The 22220-nt window shown below is 40.8% G+C and overlaps 1 protein-coding gene across 3 annotated transcripts; it reads left to right on the forward strand.

Moving 5' to 3' along the window:
* The first annotated feature begins 74 nt into the window (after nt 1-74).
* Nucleotides 75-21808, forward strand: LOC134670315 (zinc finger protein 84-like). Of its 3 annotated transcripts, XM_063528069.1 has the most exons (11): nt 75-179; nt 405-829; nt 3418-3551; nt 15350-15463; nt 16914-17057; nt 17798-17833; nt 18491-18626; nt 19414-19516; nt 19716-19842; nt 20812-20881; nt 21552-21808. In XM_063528069.1, exons 2-11 carry the CDS (start codon nt 431-433, stop codon nt 21756-21758), a joined length of 1470 nt encoding a protein of 489 aa, XP_063384139.1. In that variant the 5' UTR covers nt 75-179; nt 405-430; the 3' UTR covers nt 21759-21808. The 3 variants fall into 3 exon arrangements, with proteins under 3 accessions (XP_063384139.1, XP_063384138.1, XP_063384140.1); XM_063528068.1 differs by lacking the exon at nt 75-179 and having other exon boundaries at nt 284-829; XM_063528070.1 differs by lacking the exons at nt 75-179; nt 17798-17833 and having other exon boundaries at nt 284-829.
* The last annotated feature ends 412 nt before the right edge of the window (nt 21809-22220 follow it).

Below are 22220 nucleotides of genomic sequence, written 5' to 3' on the forward strand. Positions count from 1 at the left end.
AAGCGTCAAACGGTTCGAGTCTCTTTCTTAAACGCCCGAAGCAAACTTGTTCGAAGGAAAAAAAAAACAACGTGGCCATTTTGTGGCAAAGGCTGTAATTCATTCTGTCAAATTACTAAAGAAAACGCAATATTTTACTAAATATTACGCAAGTAAAAACATCATTTTACTGTTTAAAGGTAAAACAATTTCATTTTCTATCCATTCGTAATAAATTTTGCGATTGTAGGTTCCTATCAATAATTCTCAACTTTTTCGATCGACGCAATGGCTCCATAGAACTATCCTTTGCGTTGTTTTGATAAAAATAATTTCGGTGTGGTTTGTCAAAATAAATTCAAAAACCCTGCAAGCGATCACTAAGTTTTTTGATTATTTATATTTATTAAGTCGTATTCTTTTAGCCTGTGACAAGCAGCAGTCTTAAAAGATGGAGCTAGACATCTTGGATGACGAGATAATGGTAGTTGTAATAGGAGACGAGTCTGATAACGAAGAATCCGTGGGAAACTTTCCAAAAACAAAAATTAAAGAGGAACTTTTGGATGAGACGGACGGTACATTCTCTAGTCAAGAATCGATAAAACCCATCATCATAAAAGAGGAGGTATTAGATGAGGATATTGACGAGACAGTGGAGTATTTATATGAAGATCAGGAAGTCTATGGTGATTTTGTTCCTGACGATTCAGATTTGTACAAAGTTGGTGAGGATGACGACTATGTGCCCGAGGAGGAGCCCCCTGATGAAGACATTCCTGAAGAAAGTATTGAGAGTAGGAGGAGGCGGAGGCAATTAAAGCCTTGGCAGTGGAAGTCATTTGTAAAGGTATTATTATTATTATTTTTATATTAAAGTTACAAAAAATCGCTCCGAAAAAAAAATGCTCTTATAGGTTATAGGTTATAGGTTATCGCGGGCTTGTTTTCCGCAACTCGACGTCTATTATTGCGCCTATTTTGCGTGATGGGATGGCTGCACTATTCCTGCCAACCCAACTCCACCAAGAAGCCTAGCAGACCCTTAATGTTGCCGACGACTTCTGGGAGAGACCCCGGTGAGCCGAGGTGTTGTGCCCGGTATTTTGCCACCCCTGGGCATTCGAGAATGACGTGGGCGGCTGTCTCCTCTGCCTCCATGCATGCTCTGCAGAGGGGGCTATCTGTAACACGTAGGGTTAATAGGTGTTTGTTAAATGAGGCGTGTCCAGTTATTGCCCCAGCTAAAAGCCGGAGCTGTGGTCTCTTCAGCTGTCGAAGCCTCCGCGACAGATTGGGGTTGAGTGTCGGGAGGGCTTCCTTCGCCTGCCTGCATGTGCCTAGGTTAGACCAATATTGCTGGTGTTTTACCTTGGTGTTGTGTCGCAGCGTGTTCCGGAGCCAGGCATATGGCAGAGGTAGGATTGGCTCAGGTCCTGCCACCTTCAGTTCCGAGCCTCCTCTCGCCAGGATGTCGGCTGCATCGTTACCTCGTGAGTTGCTGTGTCCTTTGATCCACTGCAGAGTTACGCCATTGGTGGTACATACCTCTGACAGAGCTTTGTGACATTCGTAAATTAGCCCTGAAGTGAAAGTAAAACTTTGTAGAGCTTGTAGTACTGACCGACTATCAGAGAGTATGCGGATGGGGTAGTCCATTGCTTCCCTTGAGACGATTGCGTGTGCTGCCATTATAATGCCCATACATTCCGCCTGGAAGACTGTGTTATGGGCACCAAGTGGTGTCGAGATGTGTATGTTTAGGTCCTCTGAGAAAACCCCAGCGCCAGTGCCTGACCTTGTTTTTGATCCGTCCGTGAAGATTCTCAGCTCCCTTGGGTTGAGTCCTTCATGGGGTTCTTCGTGTAATTGTATTTTGTATTTTTTGTCGAAGACGAACTGCTTGGGTATCCTGTCAGTCACCGCTTCTATAAGCGGTTCCTTACCTATGGCCTCGTAGAGGATTTCGGTGTGTGGCACCCTAGGCGGTCTCCAGAGATTAGATTTTTTGAGACGTACCGCCGCAGCCAGCGCTTCTTGTTGTATGAAGAGGTGCAGCGGCGGCAGACCCAGTAAGGCTTCCAGGGCCGCGGTTGGTGTTGTCCTCATGCAGCCCGTTGTCGCCATACAGGCCAACCTCTGGAGTCGTTATAGTCTAGCCTCAACAGTGGATAGTTTGGTGCGTGGCCACCATACTATCGCGCCGTAGCTTATTATTGGTCTTATCACTGCCTGGTAAAGCCATAGAGTTAGCCTAGGAGTTAATCCCCAGGTTCTACCCACCATTCTACGACATTGCCAGAACGCGACTGTAGCTTTATCAATTTTGCCATTTAGGTGATTACTCCAATTCAGTTTGTTGTCAAGTATTACCCCTAGATACTTTACCTCTGCCGATAGTTGGAGTTCTGTATTGAACAGTTTGGGAAGGTGGTAGTTTCCCAAGTTGCGTTTGTTGGTGAACATTACCAGCTCCGTCTTGCGAGGATTGACTGTGAGTTCGTTGTTAACGCACCAGCGCTCCACGATGGCTAGTGCAGAGCGGGTAACATCGCATACCGTACCTGAGTGGTTGCCGCTTGTTAGTATCACTATGTCGTCAGCATAGCCGATTGTGTAATAGTGATTGTTGTTTAATGTTGTTATGAGGTCGTTCACCACTAGGTTCCATAGAAGTGGCGATAGAACTCCCCCTTGGGGGCATCCCTTTGCCACTACTGCCTGCTGTGTCTCGCCTGTCCCAAGTCTTATGATCCTCTGGCTCAACATGTTGTTTATCCATTTGGTCATGACTGTATTCGCACCATGTCTTACCAGTGCTGCTGCAATGCTGCTGAACCTAGTCCTGTCGAAGGCTCCTTCTATGTCTATAAAGGTTCCTAAGCACATGGACCTGTTTTTAATCGCTACCTCAATTTTGCTTACCACTGCATGAAGTGCCGATTCTGTAGACTTGCCAGGGCTGTAGGCATGTTGGTTGGGATGCAGGGGCACGTTACTCAGCACTCTCTCCCTCAGGTGCCTATCGCACAACCTCTCCAAGGTTTTAAGCATGAATGAGGTCAGGCTGATGGGCCTGAAGGATTTGGGATCTGAGTAATCGCTTTTACCTGGTTTCGGTATGAAGATGACTTTGACCTCTCTCCACCGCTTCGGCACGTACCTATGAGCCAGACAGGCGCGCAGAATGGTGGTCAGCTTCAAAGTGAGATGCCTCCCGCCCCACTTAAGTAGCGCAGGGAAGATCCCGTCCATTCCTGGAGATTTGAAGGAGTCAAAACTGTTTATGGCCCATTGCGTGCGCTGCGGGCTGATTACCTCATGTGTCTGCTGCCACTCGTCCTCCGACGGAGTGGTCTCCTCCTCCTCCCAACTTACTCTTGTCTTGCGCTTATCAAAAAATTAATTTTATAAAAAAGTATAATAACTTTTGTTTAGGAGCTGCGGGAACAGTATGTAGAGCTGCGAGATGATGAAGAGCTTCTGGTGAACTCACTGGCCGAAATCATGAAGAGTGTGAAACCTCCTCCGCTACCCAAAGACCACTACATGATGAATGACATCTTGTTTGAGTATGTATCTCTGTCAGGGGATGGCAACCCTTTTAAGGCCCACTTGCGCCTTCCCACTAACCCCGGATTAAGCGTTTAAACCGTGAACTCAGTGTCAAATTCTACGGGTAACCATGGTAACTCCAGGTTTAACTGGTCAACCCCGGGTTAGTAGAATGGTGCAAGATGAGCTACAGCTACAGCAAAACCCATTACAAATCACCAGTTCAGGGGCCTGTTTCTCAAAAACTTGCAACTTGCAAGCGACAAGCTGATTTTTTTTTTATTATGAATAGGCTTACTCATGGCCACAGACTAGCCGAGGCGTAGACGTGGCCTACGATGGAGCGAGCTCGATGTTACTTTTTGACAGCTTTTGTTAGAAAGGGACTTCCACTATTACAAGTTACAAGCTTTTGAGAAACAGGCCCCAGGAAGAGTCCTGGGGCTGTCATCCTCCAAAAATCACAAATATTGATTGGATCTTTCGAAAAATGAAAATTTTAATTTTTGGGGAATGGAATCGAGCTGGTTTACTTACCCATCCTTATAATAAATCTATAAACTTTTATCTGATGCTGTTGTATGGGTGATGTCTCCTGGGTCACTTTTGAAAAGTATGGTAACAGTACAGTCAGCAGCAGAAGTCGCTATACACTCCAGGTGCTCAAAGAGAGGTAAACGTTTAAACTGTCAAAAAGTTGTTGACTGTCATGGTAGTATTTACTTGTGAGCGCTCAACGTGTCACAAATATGTTAACAGTCGCTATTCATTAATTTCTACACTTACAATAAGTCATTGATACCTTAGCTGTCAAAAAACCAATGGTATCTAAGCGGCCAACGTGTCAAATATATCTGAACAATATGGAAAAATAGACTTTAAGAGTGCTATTACATTTCGGGGTTGAGCGAGTTTAGGTATTTTACGCGCTGCGGCAGGCCGTGCGAGCTCAGTATTCCGATCCCTTCTACCACACTCGCACTACAATGATGGATTAAACATTCTTGATCCTTCGTGAAGCATATTGAAATCAACCATAACAACACTAACTGTACTTAACTTATAAAGTCCTAAAACTGTTATTTGGTAAGTACGAAAATACTAAATGCAGTGCAAATGTACATAGGGGCTGTTCATAAATTACGTCATCTATTTTTGACCCCCCCATCCCTCAAATCATCCAAAAATCATGCTTCGGATGACTCTGTTTCCTCCTACGTCATGCTACCATCATCCGATGTCCAGCCCCCCCCCCCCCCTCCTCCCATTTGAAACGACGTAATTTATGAATAGCCCCATACTCGTACTTATGAACGTATATTACTCGAAAGAAATTATAGGTACTCAATTATTTACAAGAAACAAGTTACAAGAAACTGAAGATACACAGGGTCTGATGATGGAGCTGGAAGGTGGCCACGGGTACCAGTCTATCATGTAACTAAACCACTTCGTGTTTGGGCTCGTTTGATTCGTCTCAACAAGATCTTTGACACTGAAGATACACAGGGTCTGATGATGGAGCTGGAAGGTGGCCACGGGTACCAGTCTCTCATGTAACTAAACAATTTCGTGTTTGGGCTCGTTTGATTCGTCTCAACAAGATCTTTGACACAAGACAGTACTCATGGTCTGATGATGGAGCTGGAAGGTGGTCACCATTACCAATCAACCAAACAACTAAACCACATCGTGTTTAGGCTCGTTTTATTCATCTCAACAAGATCTTTGACACTATAGTCCGTTTTTTTTAGCATTAGAAAGAACTTCGCAGAAGTAAGCTTGTGGTTCCAAATCCGGCACTATTAGCGGTAATAATTTGAAGTAAATTATATGTATTGACCATGCTTCATTAGATAATTCAATCATTATTAACAATTAAAGAGCCTGATAAAAACTGCACGCTTGCTTCTGTAGAGTTCTTTCTAATGCTAAAAAAACGAACTATATATAGGTGATACTCAGAGTCTGATGATGGAGCTGGAAGTTGGTTACCGGTACCAATCAACCATGCAACTAAACCACTTCATATTTAGGCTCGTTTGACTAGTCTCAACAAGATCTTTGACACTAGGTGATACTCAGAGTCTGATGATGGAGCCGGAAGGTGGTCACCGGTACCAATCAACCATGCAAGTAAACCACTTCATGTTTAGGCTCGTTTGATTAGTCTCAACAAGATCTTTGACACTAGGTGATACTCAGAGTCTGATGATGGAGCTGGAAGGTGGTCACCGGTACCAATCAACCATGCAACTAAACCACTTCGTGTTTAAGCTCGTTTGATTCGTCTCAACAAGATCTTTGACACTAGGTGATAAACCAAACACGAAGCCCAAACACGAAGTGGTTCAGTTATGTGATAGACTGGTACCCGTCGCCACCTTCGAGCTCCATCATCAGACCCTGAGTAGTATCTTGTGTCAAAGATCTTGTTGCGACGAATCAAACGAGCCCAAACACGAAGTGGTTCAGTTACATGGTAGACTGGTACCCGTGGCCACAGTCCAGCTCCATCATCAGACCCTGAGTACTAACTTGTGTCCAAGGTCTTGTTGAGACGAATCAAACGAGCCCAAACATGAAGTGGTTCAGTTACATGATAGCAGTGTTGGCAAAAAATCAATTCGAATTGACGATTGAGAATTGACCGATCAATTCGAATTGACGATTGACGAAACTAATTCTAAATCTACTGATTGAAGATTGACGATTACTAATCGTTAATTCGAATTGATCGGTCAATCCTCAATCGTCAATTCGTATTGACGATTACTTTGTATGTACCTACCTAATGTCCTTTTTATTTAGGCCATTTTTGTGAAACGTCAGAAACATGTTTCGAAACCTTTGGGCACCTCAGATATCGATTTTGAACGCAATCGGTTAATTGGAAGAAATGTCCCATAAATGTCCAGAAAATAAACATGTTACGGAACCTTTGGAAATCTCAGATATCGTTTTAAAGTGCCAACGATCAATTTAAAAAAATGTCCCGAAATGGAAGGGACATCCTTCAATACTGACGTCAGAAACATTTTTCGGGACCTATGGTCGACATCGATTACGAATATGAACGTAATTGGCCAATTTCGAAAAATGTCCCTAAAAGGGACATCAGTCAATACTGACATCAGGAACATGTTTTCGAACCTCTGGGAACCTCAGATATCGACTTTAAGTCCAGTAAGTCCCTAAAAAGGACACCTTTGAAAACTAATCTTAGGGAAGGGAAAGGGACCCTAGGTTAATCTAGATTGAGAATTGATTTAATCCAAATTGAGGATTGATGCGTTAATTCCAATTGATTCAATCGGATCGACGCGTCAATCAGAATTAAATCAATTCGAATTGATCAATTCGGATTGATCAATTCGGATTGACGCGTCAGTTCGATTGATCAATCCGAATTGATTTAGTTCAGATTGATGCCAACACTGCATGATAGACAGGTACGCGTCGCCACCTTCGAACTCATCATCAGATCCTGAGTACTATCTTGTGTCAAAGATCTTGTTGAGATGAATAAAACGTGCCTAAACACGAAGTGGTTCAGTTACATGATAGACTGGTACCCGTGGCCACCTTTCAGCTCCATAATCAAACCTTGTGTATCTTCAGTGTCAAAGATCTTGTTGAGACTAATCAAACGAGCCCAAACACGAAGTGGTTTAGTTGCATGGTTGATTGGTACTGGTGACCACCTTCCGGCTCCATCATCAGACCCTGAGTACTATCTTGTGTCAAAGGTCTTGTTGAGACGAATAAAACGAGCCTAAACACGAAGTGGTTTCGTTGCACGGTTGATTGGTACCGGTGACCACCTTCCGGCTCCATCATCAGACCCTGAGTACTATCTTGTGTCAAAGATCTTGTTGAGACGAATAAAACGAGCCTAAACACGAAGTGGTTTAGTTTCATGGTTGATTGGTACCGGTGACCACCTTCCGGCTCCATCATCAGACCCTGAGTACTATCTTGTGTCAAAGATCTTGTTGAGATGAATCAAACGAGCCCAAACACGAAGTGGTTTACTTGCATGGTTGATTGGTACCGGTGACCACCTTCCGGCTCCATCATCAGACCCTGAGTACTATCTTGTGTCAAAGATCTTGTTGAGACGAATTAAACGAGCCCAAACACGAAATGGTTTAGTTGCATGGTTGATTAGTACCGGTGACCACATTCCGGCTCCATCATCAGACCCTGAGTACTATCTTGTGTCAAAGATCTTGTTGAGACGAATAAAACGAGCCTAAACACGAAGTGGTTTAGTTGCATGGTTGATTGGTACCGGTGACCACCTTCCGGCTCCATCATCAGACCCTGAGTACTATCTTGAGTCAAATAAATACATATAGAATGTCAGGTCGTTTCAAATATTTTTAATCCTGTCCGGTAGTTTATTAAACTGTACCATTATAAATTATAATACTATAAAAACAGTGCTAGGATCAAAGTCTCTCGTTGCGGTTTACACGCACACAGTATAGCGTTTTACACGGCGCCCGCCGCACACAATGATAAAAAACCTCGTCGTCGCCGTTGAAAATGTGCGGAGCCGACCGACACACGTCCTGCCTGTACAAGCTCTGCCGCGGCACTGAGCTGGCGAGCGCGCGTCATCGGTAATATAGAGTAGTTTTCAAAAAAATTGCCAAAAAATTATAGTAGAATTTCATAAACACTAATGTATACCAACAGTATAAGCAAACGTTGCAGATTGCTTGAGTATGAAAATGACTTCGATATTAAGTAGATTTTCGTAGAAATTGACACTTGTTTCGGAGAGAAAATTTAGTTCGTTTTACTTTGATTTTCTCTTTCTCAAAGGTATGTAGGAAAAATATCGTTTGATATGCCTAAAGTACAGGGTATTAGTAATACAAAATAGCCAGGTTTAGCAGAGTAAACTTCTCAACATTTCCAAATAAGAGCTTGCCGTTCAGTGCTTCACGCGGTTTTTCGGAAACGACCATCAGAAAAAAATTCATTACTAATTTAATAAGTCCTTTTTCTAATATTTACAACGATATTTAAAAAGATAAGAAGTCGCTTTTACTGGAACAAGTACTCATTGTTTCTAATAATGAGCACAAAGTCCTGAATTTCGTCGACTAGTATCATCAATTTTGCATTATTTCGACTTTTCTTGTAAGAGCGCTCTTAAAGCATACAAGTATGGTCGAATATTGAATGAAAGATAGCCATGCTAATTTCAGGTAAAGCGTTTTGACAATCATCGAAAGCAGTACAGTCTTGTCATCACATACATCTATCTCACGTTTTGCCCTTCAACCATTTGACAGGAGCCTCTCGGTCAACTTACTGTAAACTAATTCTTTTAACAGAATCGTCAAGACGAATGACACATAGCAAAATCTAACTGAAGCCGAATTTAGAGCCAATTGTCAAGGCACGTTGTGGTCTCAGTAACAGGCGTTTGCTTTTCAAAGTAGAGACCGCGGGTTCAAATCTCAGTCGTACGCACCTAGAGATTACAGCTTTTTATTTCTTTTGGGTTTCTTTTTTATTATTAATTTGTGTCTTCAGGTTTTATGTTAATTTCGCATTAGTTTATATAATTTTTGAAGATATGTCAGATGTAGCGTAATATGTACGACTTTCTATCAGGACTTTGTAGGTTTGAACCCGCAGTAAGCGTTACTTAGATTACTCCTGTGCGGAATGCCATTTGATATTTACCTACTGCTAGGTTGGATACAATTATTTTCTCCTTCGTTCTTTGATCGATTCGGGGCATCGTATTTTAGTAGGTACTACACAGGTTGGCCCATTTAGATCGGTCAGTATAGGAAAATCTAAAACTATAAGACATACACCGATCTCTTCTTAGGAACCATGTCATCGATTTTAGTAACAAGAAAAACTGCATTCATACATTTAAAAAAAATGTATGTAAAATATATTGAAAATAAAAACCGGGCAAGTGCGAGTCGGACTCGCGCACGAAGGGTTCCGTACCATAATGCAAAAAAAGGCAAAAAAAAAAACGGTCACCCATCCAAGTACTGACCCCGCCCGACGTTGCTTAACTTCGGTCAAAAATCACGTTCGTTGTATGGGAGCCCCAGTTAAATCTTTATTTTATTCTGTTTTTAGTATTTGTTGTTATAGCGGCAACAGAAATACATCATCTGTGAAAATTTCAACTATCTAGCTATCACGGTTCCTGAGATACAGCCTGGTGACAGACGGACGGACGGTCGGATGGATGGACGGACGGACGGATAGCAGAGTCTTAGTAATAGGGTCCCGTTTTACCCTTTGGGTACGGAACCCTAAAACCCTAAAAATCTTCGAAAACTTACTAAATGAAATTAAAGGACATGAAAACAATGCATTTTATTAATTTTAGACATCATGTTTCATAGTAACATTTATTGCTTAAGACCTACACAATCGATATCTAAATAGAAATAGTCTTAGTTTTATTTTTCAAAACGTTCGGGGTTTGATTCCCGAGCTGAGTACACATTTTTTTTAAATGTATGAATGCAGTGTTTCGTGTTACTTAAATCGATGACATGATTCCTAAGAAAAGATCGGTGTATATCTTATAGTATCAGATTTTCCCATACTGGCCGATCTAAATGGGCCAACCTGTGGCCACCCTGTATAGTATGTTTTAGTACAATAAGCGGGCTAAATAAATATATTAACATAGGTATATAATATGCTCTACGGTTTGGAAGAACAGCCGCATATGACAGTTAAAATAAAAAAACCGATCGTTCTCGTAGAACCTACTTATTTATTGTCTAAGTTTGACACTTAACGATAAAATACTTCTTTAAGAAAGGAGGTGTCAATTCGTAGTGCTACAGTATTTATTTAAAAGTTAAACAGATAAAATGTTGATGCTTAGTTACCATTGAAATAACAACTGCTTAGCAACTGGTGGCACCCTGGCTGCTGACGTACGTGATTGGCAGTGCGTGTAGGTGTTAATGACAGCAGCTTGAATTTGAGTGCTTAGTTACCACTGACGTTTTAACCGTTATTGTCATTGTGATTAAATAAGGGTGTATGTGTTAAAGAAAAACTCAGAAGTTAAGGTATATGTGACGAACTGAAAGCCTACTAGCTGGGGTTCTAAGGTCCACCACCTTGCATTTTGGAGACAAAGCAAACCGCTTGGAACAGGTGTTCCTGGGGATGATCTGAGCCGATTAAGCCCGGTTGCCAAGAGGTTCCACCCAGCAGGTGGGCAGGGGAGGGGGGGCAAAAGTGGCTCCGGCGCGCCTCACTCTAAGCTATATATCTGCATACATCTAGCAAGTATATCAAGTTTGGTGTCTTTTTCGTGTAATATGAGGATGAAAAATTCATTTCTGTGACTAAATTTTCACTCTTCCATACAAAAAAATCGAGAAATTAAAAATTCAAAAAAAATCTTTTCACTTTTTTTTTCGAAAATCCTCTACAAAATTAAAACTATGAGGATTTGCTCTAGAAAAAAAATACATGTGAATAGCCCAGTTATCCTACTATATAGAATAGTAAACTTGTTAAACATTTTTTTTTCATAACTCTGATAAAAAAAATGTTTTGTGTCGCGCGGCGTACCTGCATTGTAAGAGCGGTATGCAGCGTTTAGGATTTTTAAGTATGTTTCGATGGTTTCTGATAAGTTGTTATTCTTCTGGTTGTAGAAAATTACTTCTGGACGTGATATATATACAAATATAAATTAAATGTATAAATATAGATGTTGGGAAAACTTTCGCCAATAGAGTTATTATAAATGTGATAAAATTAACAAAGCAGATGTTTGATTAAAATGCGGGTTAAAATACGAGTAAGATATATATTGTTCGCAATTGCCACTATATGCCCATGGGTCCGTGCATTTTAGTTTTTTCTTAACGCAGTTGCACCTCCCTGCGCATTTTGTTTTGCAGTGGCAACGAATAAGCTCTAAACAACAGGTAGGCTTGTACATATGGGCTCCCAATAACCATTTTGTTTGGACCAGCTCCAGTCAGCAGGACATGAAAGCTGTTGCTGAGGGGCTATAATCTGTCCCCAAACATAGCCTCCTTGGTAAACTGCACGGAGAATATGTTTACGTAGGTAGCGCATCTTCCATTGGAGGCAGATTCTCTAACTGAAGATTATTTTTTGTAAAAAGTACTTTTCGGCACTCTTTTACACTTGTACTTGTACCTGATCCGAACACTGTAACACAATGGATAGTATCAAAATAATGTCTAAGGACCAATTCACATCTCGTAATTCAAATCTGTTCAGATTTAATATTGTAAGACTCTTACTTGTCATACAAGACAATAACATTTTTTTCCAAAATTGGCTGCTCAATGTTGTTTTGTTTACCGTATTTAAATCCCTCCGGAACATTACAAGGACCACTAAAACCAGGATTGTCAGATCCCTCATATTTCCCACTTTTCTGTATGCTGTATGTCTCACATGGACACTAAGGGCATCCGAAAAACAGAAAGTGAATGCACTAGAGATGTGGTGCTGGAGACGAATGCTGGGCATATCATGGACTGAGCATCAATTATTGAGGAGCTTGGCATTAAAGAGCGGTTGCTTTCTACGGGCAAAACTCGGTACTCAACTTCTTTCGACACGTGTCTCGTCGAGACGGAACATCTACAGAACGTCTAGTTGTGCAAGAAAGAGTAGGAGGTGACAGGGCTAGGGGAAGATCTCTAATGAGATGTACTGACCAAACCAAATCAGTGTGTCGGTCACAGTAAGCGAATGCCTACGGAAAGCAGCTCTACGGGAGGAATGGCGACGTGTCGTTAAATGAGTCGCTCAAAAGTTTTCATAATGGCCACGACCACTCTATCAAGAGTGTAACGAAGAAGAAGGCCCTCCGTTACAGCAGGATATGCGCTTTAAGCTGAAATACGCTTTTTTTCCCTTTCCACACACAAAAGAAACTGTGTTGTAACCTGAAAAGGCGTGGAAGAATGGCAAGACTACTATCCTTTCTGGTCCTGTAAAATAAATCATATATCTATGAGTTACAAATAAAATCATATATTTAAAGAAAGTTTGCAGCACGTGACCATTAGCCCAGTTGACCTGTCTCTTATTGCGGTGACATATTTATTTATTTTATTTACAATTAATGGAAGAACTACAAACGTTAGCTTAAGAAAATGCAATAGCATGGCACGAGAGGAACAGGTGATTCTTTCCTGTGCCAATCCTCCATTAATTGTAAATAAAATAAATATGTCACCGCAGTATACGAGACAGCTCACCAGGGCAATTGGTCAAGTGCTGCAAACTTTCTTTAAATATATGATTTTATTTGTAACGCATAGATATATAATTTATTTTACAGGACCAGAAAGGTCAGAAGTCTTGTCATTCTTCCACACCTTTTCAGGTTGCGACACTGTTTCTTTTTTGTATGGACAGGGAAAAAAGCGTATTTCAAGCTTGGAGCGCATATCCTGCCGTAACGGAGGGGTTTAAATACGGCAAACAAGGCAATATTGAGCAGGCATTGCCAATATTGATAAAAATTGTTATTGTCTTGTATGGCAAGTAAGAGTCTTACAATAGTAAGTATGGACAGATTTGAATTACGAGGTGTGAATTGGCCCCTAGACGTTATTTTAACAAAATGCATAGTATTTTGTTACTGATTTTACGAGTACATCAGGTACAAGTACGAGTGCAAAAGAGTGCCGAAAAGTACTTTTTACAAAAAAAAATCTTCAGTTAGAGAATCTGCATCCAATGAAAGATGCCCTACCCACGTAAACATATTTCTCCGTGCAGTTTACCAAGGAGGCTATGTTTGGGGACAGATTATAGCCCCTCAGCAACAGCTTCCATGTCCTGCTGACTGGAGCTGGTCCGAACAAAATGGTTATTGGGAGCCCATATGTACAAGCCTACCTGCGGCGGCTGCTGCTTGTTTAGAGCTTATTCGTTGCCGCTGCAAAACAAAATGCGCAGGGAGGTGCAACTGCGTTAAGAAAAAACTAAAATGCACGGACTCATGGGCATGTAGTGGCAATTGCGAACAATATATATCTTACTCGTATTTTAACCCGCATTTTAATCAAACATCTGCTTTGTTAATTTTATCACATTTATAATAACTCTATTGGCGAAAGTTTTCCCAACATCTATATTTATACGTTTAATTTATATTTGTATATATATCACGTCCAGAAGTAATTTTCTACAACCAGAAGAATAACAACTTATCAGAAACCATCGAAACATACTTAAAAATCCTAAACGCTGCATACCGCTCTTACAATGCAGGTACGCCGCGCGACACAAAACATTTTTTTTATCAGAGTTATGAAAAAAAAATGTTTAACAAGTTTACTATTCTATATAGTAGGATAACTGGGCTATTCACAGGTATTTTTTTTCTAGAGCAAATCCTCATAGTTTTAATTTTGTAGAAGATTTTCGAAAAAAGAAGTGAAAAGATTTTTTTGGAATTTTTAATTTCTCGATTTTTTTGTATGGAAGAGTGAAAATTTAGTCACAGAAATGAATTCTTCATCCTCGAATTACACGAAAAAGACACCAAACTTGATATAGTTGCTAGATGTATGCAGATATATAGCTTAGAGTGAGGCGCGCCGGAGCCACTTTTGCCCCCCCTCCCCTGCCCACCTGCTGGGTGGAACCTCTTGGCAACCGGGCTTAATCGGCTCAGATCACCCCCAGAAACACCTGTTCCAAGCGGTTTGCTTTGTCTCCAAAATGCAAGGTCCCCTTAGAAAACAGGACCTTAGACCTTCTGCTATACGTGAAAATGACAACTTAGATGTCCTTATTTTTGTGATGATTGAAGTGTATATGTTTTCTTGGACACCTTGCCCGCTCAGGTATATCTGCTGCTGACTGTACTACACATCTAATAAATAACACTACAAATAATCATACTTAAAGAAGAAACATTTTCCACATATATTTTTGTACATTGAGCCGCCTGTTCCAATAGAGATAGCTTTTAAATAATTTAATGTATCTGTAGGAATTACCCCTATTCTCATAATCATAAGGTTCAATGTGCTTTATGCCTATCCCTTCTCAATCTCATTGGAACCCCTCATAAACCAAATAAAGTAACAATTCTTGTGTTTCATTGCTTTCACTAACAAACGAAATTCATCCTTAATCCCCTATACAAAAGGTCCAAATTAAAAATAGGAAAATTTGTATGGTGGGCCTCAGAGGCTATTAGTATTTTAGTCACTATTTATTATGATGATGTCTCCTGGATCACTTTTGTTTGGTAAAGTTTAGTTTCTATGATGAAGGCCATAGTCTAATAAAACATGGTCTTCTTGTCCCAGAGTGACACAAGCCTACGTCACAATAATAAATAAATAAATAAATAAATAAATAAATATTATGGGACATTCTTACACAGATTGACTAAGTCCCACAGTAAGCTCAAGAAGGCTTGTGTTGTGGGTACTCAGACAATGATATATATAATATACAAATACTTAAATACATAGAAAACACCCATGACTCAGGAACATATATCTGTATCATCATACAAATAAATGCCCTTACTGGGATTCGAACCCAGGACCATCGGCTTCGCAGGCAGGGTCACTACCCACTAGGCCAGACCGGTCGTCAAATACATTGCCACTTTATATAGCGTTATCGCATATTATCATATAGCGCTGTCGCATGATGACGTAGGCTTGTGTCAGTCACGTGACCACGAAAAGACGGGAAGAGAGTACCAGGCGGAGTATATTATTATACCGTGGATGAAGGCCATTTATTTATATGTAAACATTCATTATATACTTTTCAGGTGTGCCGAGTGTCATGCCATAATAGAAACCATTCCTGCAGCTGGTCGGCATTATCAAGAGAAGCATGGGCCTAGATACCTAATCTGTTTTGCTTGCGGAGTCGATTTCAGAAGGTATGTAGATAAACTTCATATTTATATACCTGGCCCCTGTTTCACCAACGTGACAGGTGCGACGAATTGTAAAATCACTGTTGCTGACGTCACAGGCATCCATGGGCTACGGTTACCACTTACCATCGGGCGGGCCGTATTCCTGTTTGCCGCCATCATTGTATTATTAAAAAAAACTTAATGATATCGGAATAAAACAGATATTTCTCTTGCTAAGTTTATGACAATTGTCACAAGAAACACTACAATTGTCACGAAATTCCGACATATAACTCATTAACTGTCAAGAATTACCTACAATTCTTCTAAATCTTTGACAATTGTCAGAAACTTCGCAGGAGAAATATCTGTTTTATTCCGATATAATAAAGATTTTTTAAATAATACAATGATGGTGGCAAACAGGAATACGGCCCGCCCGATGGTAAGTGGTAATCGTAGCCCATGGATGCCTGTGACGTCAGCAACAGTGATTTTACAATTCGTTGCACCTGTCACCGATGTGAAATTGGGGCCTGTCTTAGAAAGAAAAGTTATTATTATCTTTCGTTTAATTTTTAGTAATACAATTTTCGCCAAATTCCTTGTTGGATCTCTTCGGGAGGGGCTGTAAATTGCAGGGTGCGAATTTTCTGTTCATACTTTCATCATCATCATCATTATCTCAGCCATAAGACGTCCACTGCTGAACATAGGCCTCCCCCTTGGACCTCCATACGTGCCGGTTGGAAGCGACCCGCATCCAGCGTCTTCCGGCGACCTTAACAAGATCGTCTGTCCATCTTGTGGGTGGACGTCCTACGCTGCGCTTGCTAGTCCGTGGTCTCCACTACGTGGACATACTTTCATACTTCAACTTTAATAAAAAATTCAACATTTATTTATAACAATGTTGTAAACGTCACATCATTCTATTTTGGATAGAATCTTAGTCCATTGATGGTAAAAAAAAGCTTATGTATTAAACGATATTAAACTTTCGTGAGACATATTTTAAAATGTTTATACGACAACGGTTTCACTCACTTGAATTTTTAGTCGCTATTGGCGAGATGTTTCGGGCCCGTCGGGGGTCCGTCCTCAGGCGCTCGTGCTCGCGGCGGCCGCAACTCGTGCACTGATCGCGGCGCCCGCCTCGCCGCTCCCTGCGCGCGCGGACAGCGGGGGCGGGGGCGCGGTGCACTCCGCAGCCGGAGTTGTCAGGTCGAGGTCTGGCAGGGCGGCTGAATCAACCGGCGTCAAGCACACTGCACTCACTATGTCCACGCGATCGTCACAACGCACTTCCCGCCTAATACTAGGTATTACAGGCTTCCATGCGGGTGGCGATAACCTGAAGGACCCCCGACGGGCCCGAAACATGTCGCCGATAGCGTCTAAAAATTCAAGTGAGTGAAACCGTTGTCGTATAAACATTATGTATTAAATTAAAAAAATAACTGTTTCACAGCACAACAAACTTATACAAGCACGAGAAGCGTTGCGTGGCGCCCGACGCGGAGGTGGTGCTGAAGGCGCGGGCGCTCTCCGTCGGCAACAAGGGCCGCGCGCGCCCCTTCCTGCAGCCCAAGAGTCTCCGGCCGCAGGGCTACAGGTAGAGCTATCAATATTTTTAAATTAAAGGGAAAATAAAAATCAACGCCTCGGGCAAGGGCCATTTTGACTTTTTATAAATTTTTATCGCAGCATCTGCTTGGAACAATATTAGTTTAGCTACCGATATTATATGTATACAAAGCTACAGGGATACAGGCTCAAGTATCAATAAACCAGAAACATTCCTCGATTATTTATTAAAAAACAGTGACAATTCAAGAAATGATCGATTGACAGCACATCAAACCTGCAACTTACAGGTACAGTCCAGTCAGTACAGTAGTCAGGTATATGATATCGATGCGAACAAAGTGGCAAAAATATGTACACTGGCGTTCAAATTGCATAGAAATGTTTCAACCGTATTATTAAGGCATTTCAGTCGACATCTATCCATGCACTTTTGAACGCCACTGTACATATACGCGACCTTATTGCCCATTTTGTCTGTGTCGATAAGTTGTCTCTTTCACTGATGATTTGAAAGTAATGTCTTTTGGGTCACTCTCGAAAAGAACACAAAACTCACTTGATTTTTTTAAATTATTAAGATGGTTGCTACCTATTTTCCTTAATTATCTCATGGGTCACTCTGGATGGGATGACATGAGAAAAGCTCTTGACAAGCAAAATGTTATAAATATACATACCTGAGTACCAGACATAAGATGTAATAAAATACTATATTTGCATATCAATCAATTGCATAAAAAAATGACATAGGTATTTGTTTTACAGGACAACTGAAGGTGGTCAAGTAAAGATGAGAATAAGGTTCGTTGAGTGAAAATAGTAATATGTTAACTTTTAAAATAAATAATTACTTAGATAGGTACATAGAAAACTTTCCTACCAGAAACAAATTTTATTTCTCGTCACACAAAATTACTCGTACTACACTAGCAACTAGAGTGACCGTTATAAATGGTACGTTTATGGGTGTATCTACTTTTTCTTGTCGCTCTTCCATAGTTACGTCTCCTGGGTCACTACTGAAAACTGTTGTCATAATATTTAAGATCACTAAATATGCGGTTTTGTGGCCGTGATAAAGGTCAGCCAGGGATAATATAAGCAAAGTTTGTTAGAAGAAAAATTGTACCCCGTTGATCTAATATGCTTGGTGAATGGCTTCTTATGAAAAGGGCTTATTACTACATAATTTGTAACTTTAAACTAGGGTTTAAAGAGTGACCCGGGAGAACGTAACCAAGTAACCATAGCAATGAATGACAAGATGAAATTGATTCACTAATGAAGCCCATTCCATTCTCTTGGGTAGAATTAGAAAAAGAAATAGTTGATCAACCCGACAAATTATCCGATTATATCATACGATTACTTACTTTACCCTATAACCAATAAGGTGCATAATCCAGTGTTACAGGTTCGGGTTTATCATCCAATAAGATTAAAAATGGATTGTTACAGGTTCGCGTGCGAGCAGTGCCCGGCGTCATTCAACAACAAGCAAGCGCTCGAGTCGCACGTCCACCTACATAATGGCGAGCGGCCATTTAAATGTTCCGCGTGCCCGTTTGCTTACACCTCACAGTCTGCGCTCTCGGTATTTTTCTTTTTTCTTAGTATGTATTCATTAAGTATATATTATGCGTAAAACTGAGCCGTAGCTACAGCGCCATCTATTATAATTTATTTAATTACACAAACGGGTCTACCGCGATATAATTTCATTGTTTTTACAATTTATACTACTACTAGAATATATGGACTTGTTTTTACTATTAGAATTTGTTTTAAACTTTACACACACGATACAATGAATGAATGAATAGTTGTTATATAAAAATACAAAAAAAACAAATGCCGAGTCATATTTGCGCAAATAAAGTAATTGTACATATGTGCTTGTTGGGAGAATAATATAATATGCATACCCTACCCTAATACAGGGGTGAGTCAACCTTATCTCGTTATTTTGTGCCGTCAGCAAGGAGACAACATAAGCCTAGTTTTTTAGAAGGAATCTTTTCCTTCCCACTCCTATGTCTTTCCCCACTGGTAGGGCTTATAATTACTAGAATTGCCACAAAAATATTAGATGACTTTAATTACAAACCCATAGTTTTAAAAAGTGACCCAGGGGACAGGAGTGGATCCATCTACAGGTACAATTTATTGACCGAATTTATATTTAATGTAAAGTAATGTTACATATTATAGGTCGATCTGTGTAAAAAATTGTCCTATAATATTTATTTATTTTTATTTTTTTATTATGGCGGTATTCCATCTGTCCAATATCATTGTCCAATGTGTATTGCGTCTCACATTTTGCTCAATGAGAGTGAGAGGGAATTATGACACCTTTTAACCGTGTTTGTGTGTTTCAGCGACATATGAAGAAACACAGTGACATTAAATATGTGTGCGAACACTGCCATCGCCCTTTCCAAGTGAAGGCTGCTCTCGTCTCGCATTTAGACACACATCTGCGTAAGTAGCCAATGTCAACTTTATTGTAACGGAATAAGGTCCACTGAAGGGTCACAGTAGTTGCCCTAAAGCCTAGCCATACAAGAAAAATAATACCCCTGCAAATTACATTCTATAGTGTAGGTAATAGGGTTGATTCTGGATTGTTTGAAAATTTAGTTTAGCCAAGATCATTAAATCCTTCGTCTCTGTCTCGCAGCATACAGAAAGCACGGGTGTGAAGAGTGCGGGAAGCGGTTTGCCCAGAAGAGTGCACTGTTGCTGCACATAAACGGAACACATCGGAAGTTACCACCGCCCTGCGCTTGCCAGATATGTCCGAAACGGTAGGATATCATGTTTTTGTTTTTACAGTACATATGGTGCTACTCATAGACTAAGAATCCTCTAGACCGAGTTTAGAGCAATTATTTCATGCAACCGATGATGCCAAAAATGCGGGGGTGCGCGGGACGAGGTGAGCGAAGTCCCGTGCCGTGATTGGTCCGTTCCAAGACACGGACGTCACACGAAGACACTTTCGACTCGAACATGGAGTAAAATTACCGTATGCGTGGCAGAGAGGGTAGCGCGACTATGCTCAGTCTGGAGGATATTTTGTCTGTGGTGCTACTTTACCACACTAGTGCGATTATTACCTATAATTGCGAGTGCGATCATTAGCACATTACTTAACGAAAGAAAATAACAGGTTTAGACAGTCCTAACAAAACTGGCTAAGTGCGAGTCATACTCGCACACGAAGGGTTCCGTACCATTACGCAAAAAACGGCAAAAAATCACGTTTGTTGTATGGGAGCCCCACTTAAACGTTTATTTTATTCTGTTTTTAGTCTTTGTTGTTATAGCTATACAGCCAGACAGACAGACAGATGGACAGCGGAGTCTTAGTAATAGGCTCCCGTTTTTACCCTTTGGGTACGAAACCCTAAAAAGAAACTGATTTGACTAGTAGGAGAATAGCCTATTGTCCTCCAAAGTGCTGGAACGTGACCAAACCCTCTAACTCAGTGGTGGGCAAAGTACGGCCCGCGGGCCATCTCCGGCCCGGCAATGAATTTTATCCGGCCCGCCGCCGGTCCTATGAAATAATTAGTATATGGCTTTGGCCCACGATGATCGCAAATCAAAATAAATTTTAGCTACAATTCTGGGCCTAAACTTAAATTTCCTAAACTTTCTGGCCCCCCACGAAGAAAGTTTGCCCACCACTGCTCTAACTTAACGTTAATGTAATGTTGTAATGTCTGTTAAAAACAGCAGAAATAGCAAAAAAAAAATTATTCCTTTTTCAGTTATCGAAGAATGACACTTCTAAAGGCTCACATGAAGAAAGAACATGGCCTGCTCTTGATGACGAGAAAGGTAACCTAAATCCAAAATGTTCAGACGGGCCTAGCCAACACGCCAATCGTTTGCGAACGAAACGGTAATGTCTCTTTATCTCTCTTCTACAGGGTGGCCAATAAATAAGTGCATTCTCGTTGCCACTTTTACTATGGGACCAACCCCGAAATCGCGAAAAATAATTGCCTGAGCATACATTTTGGCTGGTCCTTTTTCTATGGGAGACTTTTTCCCTGCAGACTTTTCTTAGTCTAACTCTAGTACGAATACCGTCTCCCTTCCCGGTATCTGATATGTAATGTGATATGTATGTAACAGCCGTATTCGAACTTCAAGATATTCACAAGAGACGACACGTTCTAGATCCATTCTAAATACGTTATAGTTTAGATATCAACTAGTTCTCTTTTGCAGCGCAATTCGGGCAACTAATGTCACTTTTACGTTAGATAGAGTAAGATATCTATTAGATGTGAATTAGATCTGTAAGTCATATCCTGTGGAAATCGTTCAAGAGTATCTCCATACCAGAATCGCGCAAATGTTAAATTTGACAGGTTAGATCTTAAACATATCGTTATCGTATCTTGGTGATGTCTTAAAGATGTCTAATAGATGTCTATTTCACAATCCGAATCGGGCCCTAAGTCTCTATTCCAGGCATTCCAGCCTATCAATCTATTTCCAGATGTTCTTCAAAAAGCTGCCAATGATGACCGACACGCAGATCCAGCAAGCCAAAGTGGTCCTCAAATCCGAGGAACCGATCTGCACCGTCGAGAAGGAGGAGATCCCTGACCCTAACGAGGAATTCCTTTCCTATATAGAACAGTTTTGTGCACCTGGTGTTAATAGTGAAGACATTACGAAAGTTACGATGAAAGTGGAAAGTTAACAATTAGTTTTTGATGTTAGATTAAAACTATTTATTACGATTTTTTATTATATTTGTTTTTTATTTAGTTAATTGAAATGAAATGAATTATTTTACCCCCTTATTCATACGCCTCTGGTCAAATAGAAGCCAGAGAGTAACCCCCTTATTCATAAACGTCTACTAAAGTTGACAAGCCGATAGTAATCGTTTGGCCCTTTCCATCATACCGATATGTCGGAAAGGGACATACTAATTATATGGCGTACCGATCTATTTGAATACTTTGGATGCTACCATGGATATGACGCTGACTGTAAATAGCTGGATCGGCGTGTTCAGACATTTGTGAGCCGCATTGTTGGCCGCTCAAATAAATCTGATGGCGACTGTAGGAAATTGACCATCCACTGTTCACATAACAGTTTGTACATATCGGGTGTGGCCTGTAACACGAGCAAATAATGAAAACATAGATTGTAC

Source organism: Cydia fagiglandana, chromosome 13 (genome assembly GCF_963556715.1).
Source record: "Cydia fagiglandana chromosome 13, ilCydFagi1.1, whole genome shotgun sequence".
Taxonomy (NCBI): domain Eukaryota; kingdom Metazoa; phylum Arthropoda; class Insecta; order Lepidoptera; family Tortricidae; genus Cydia; species Cydia fagiglandana.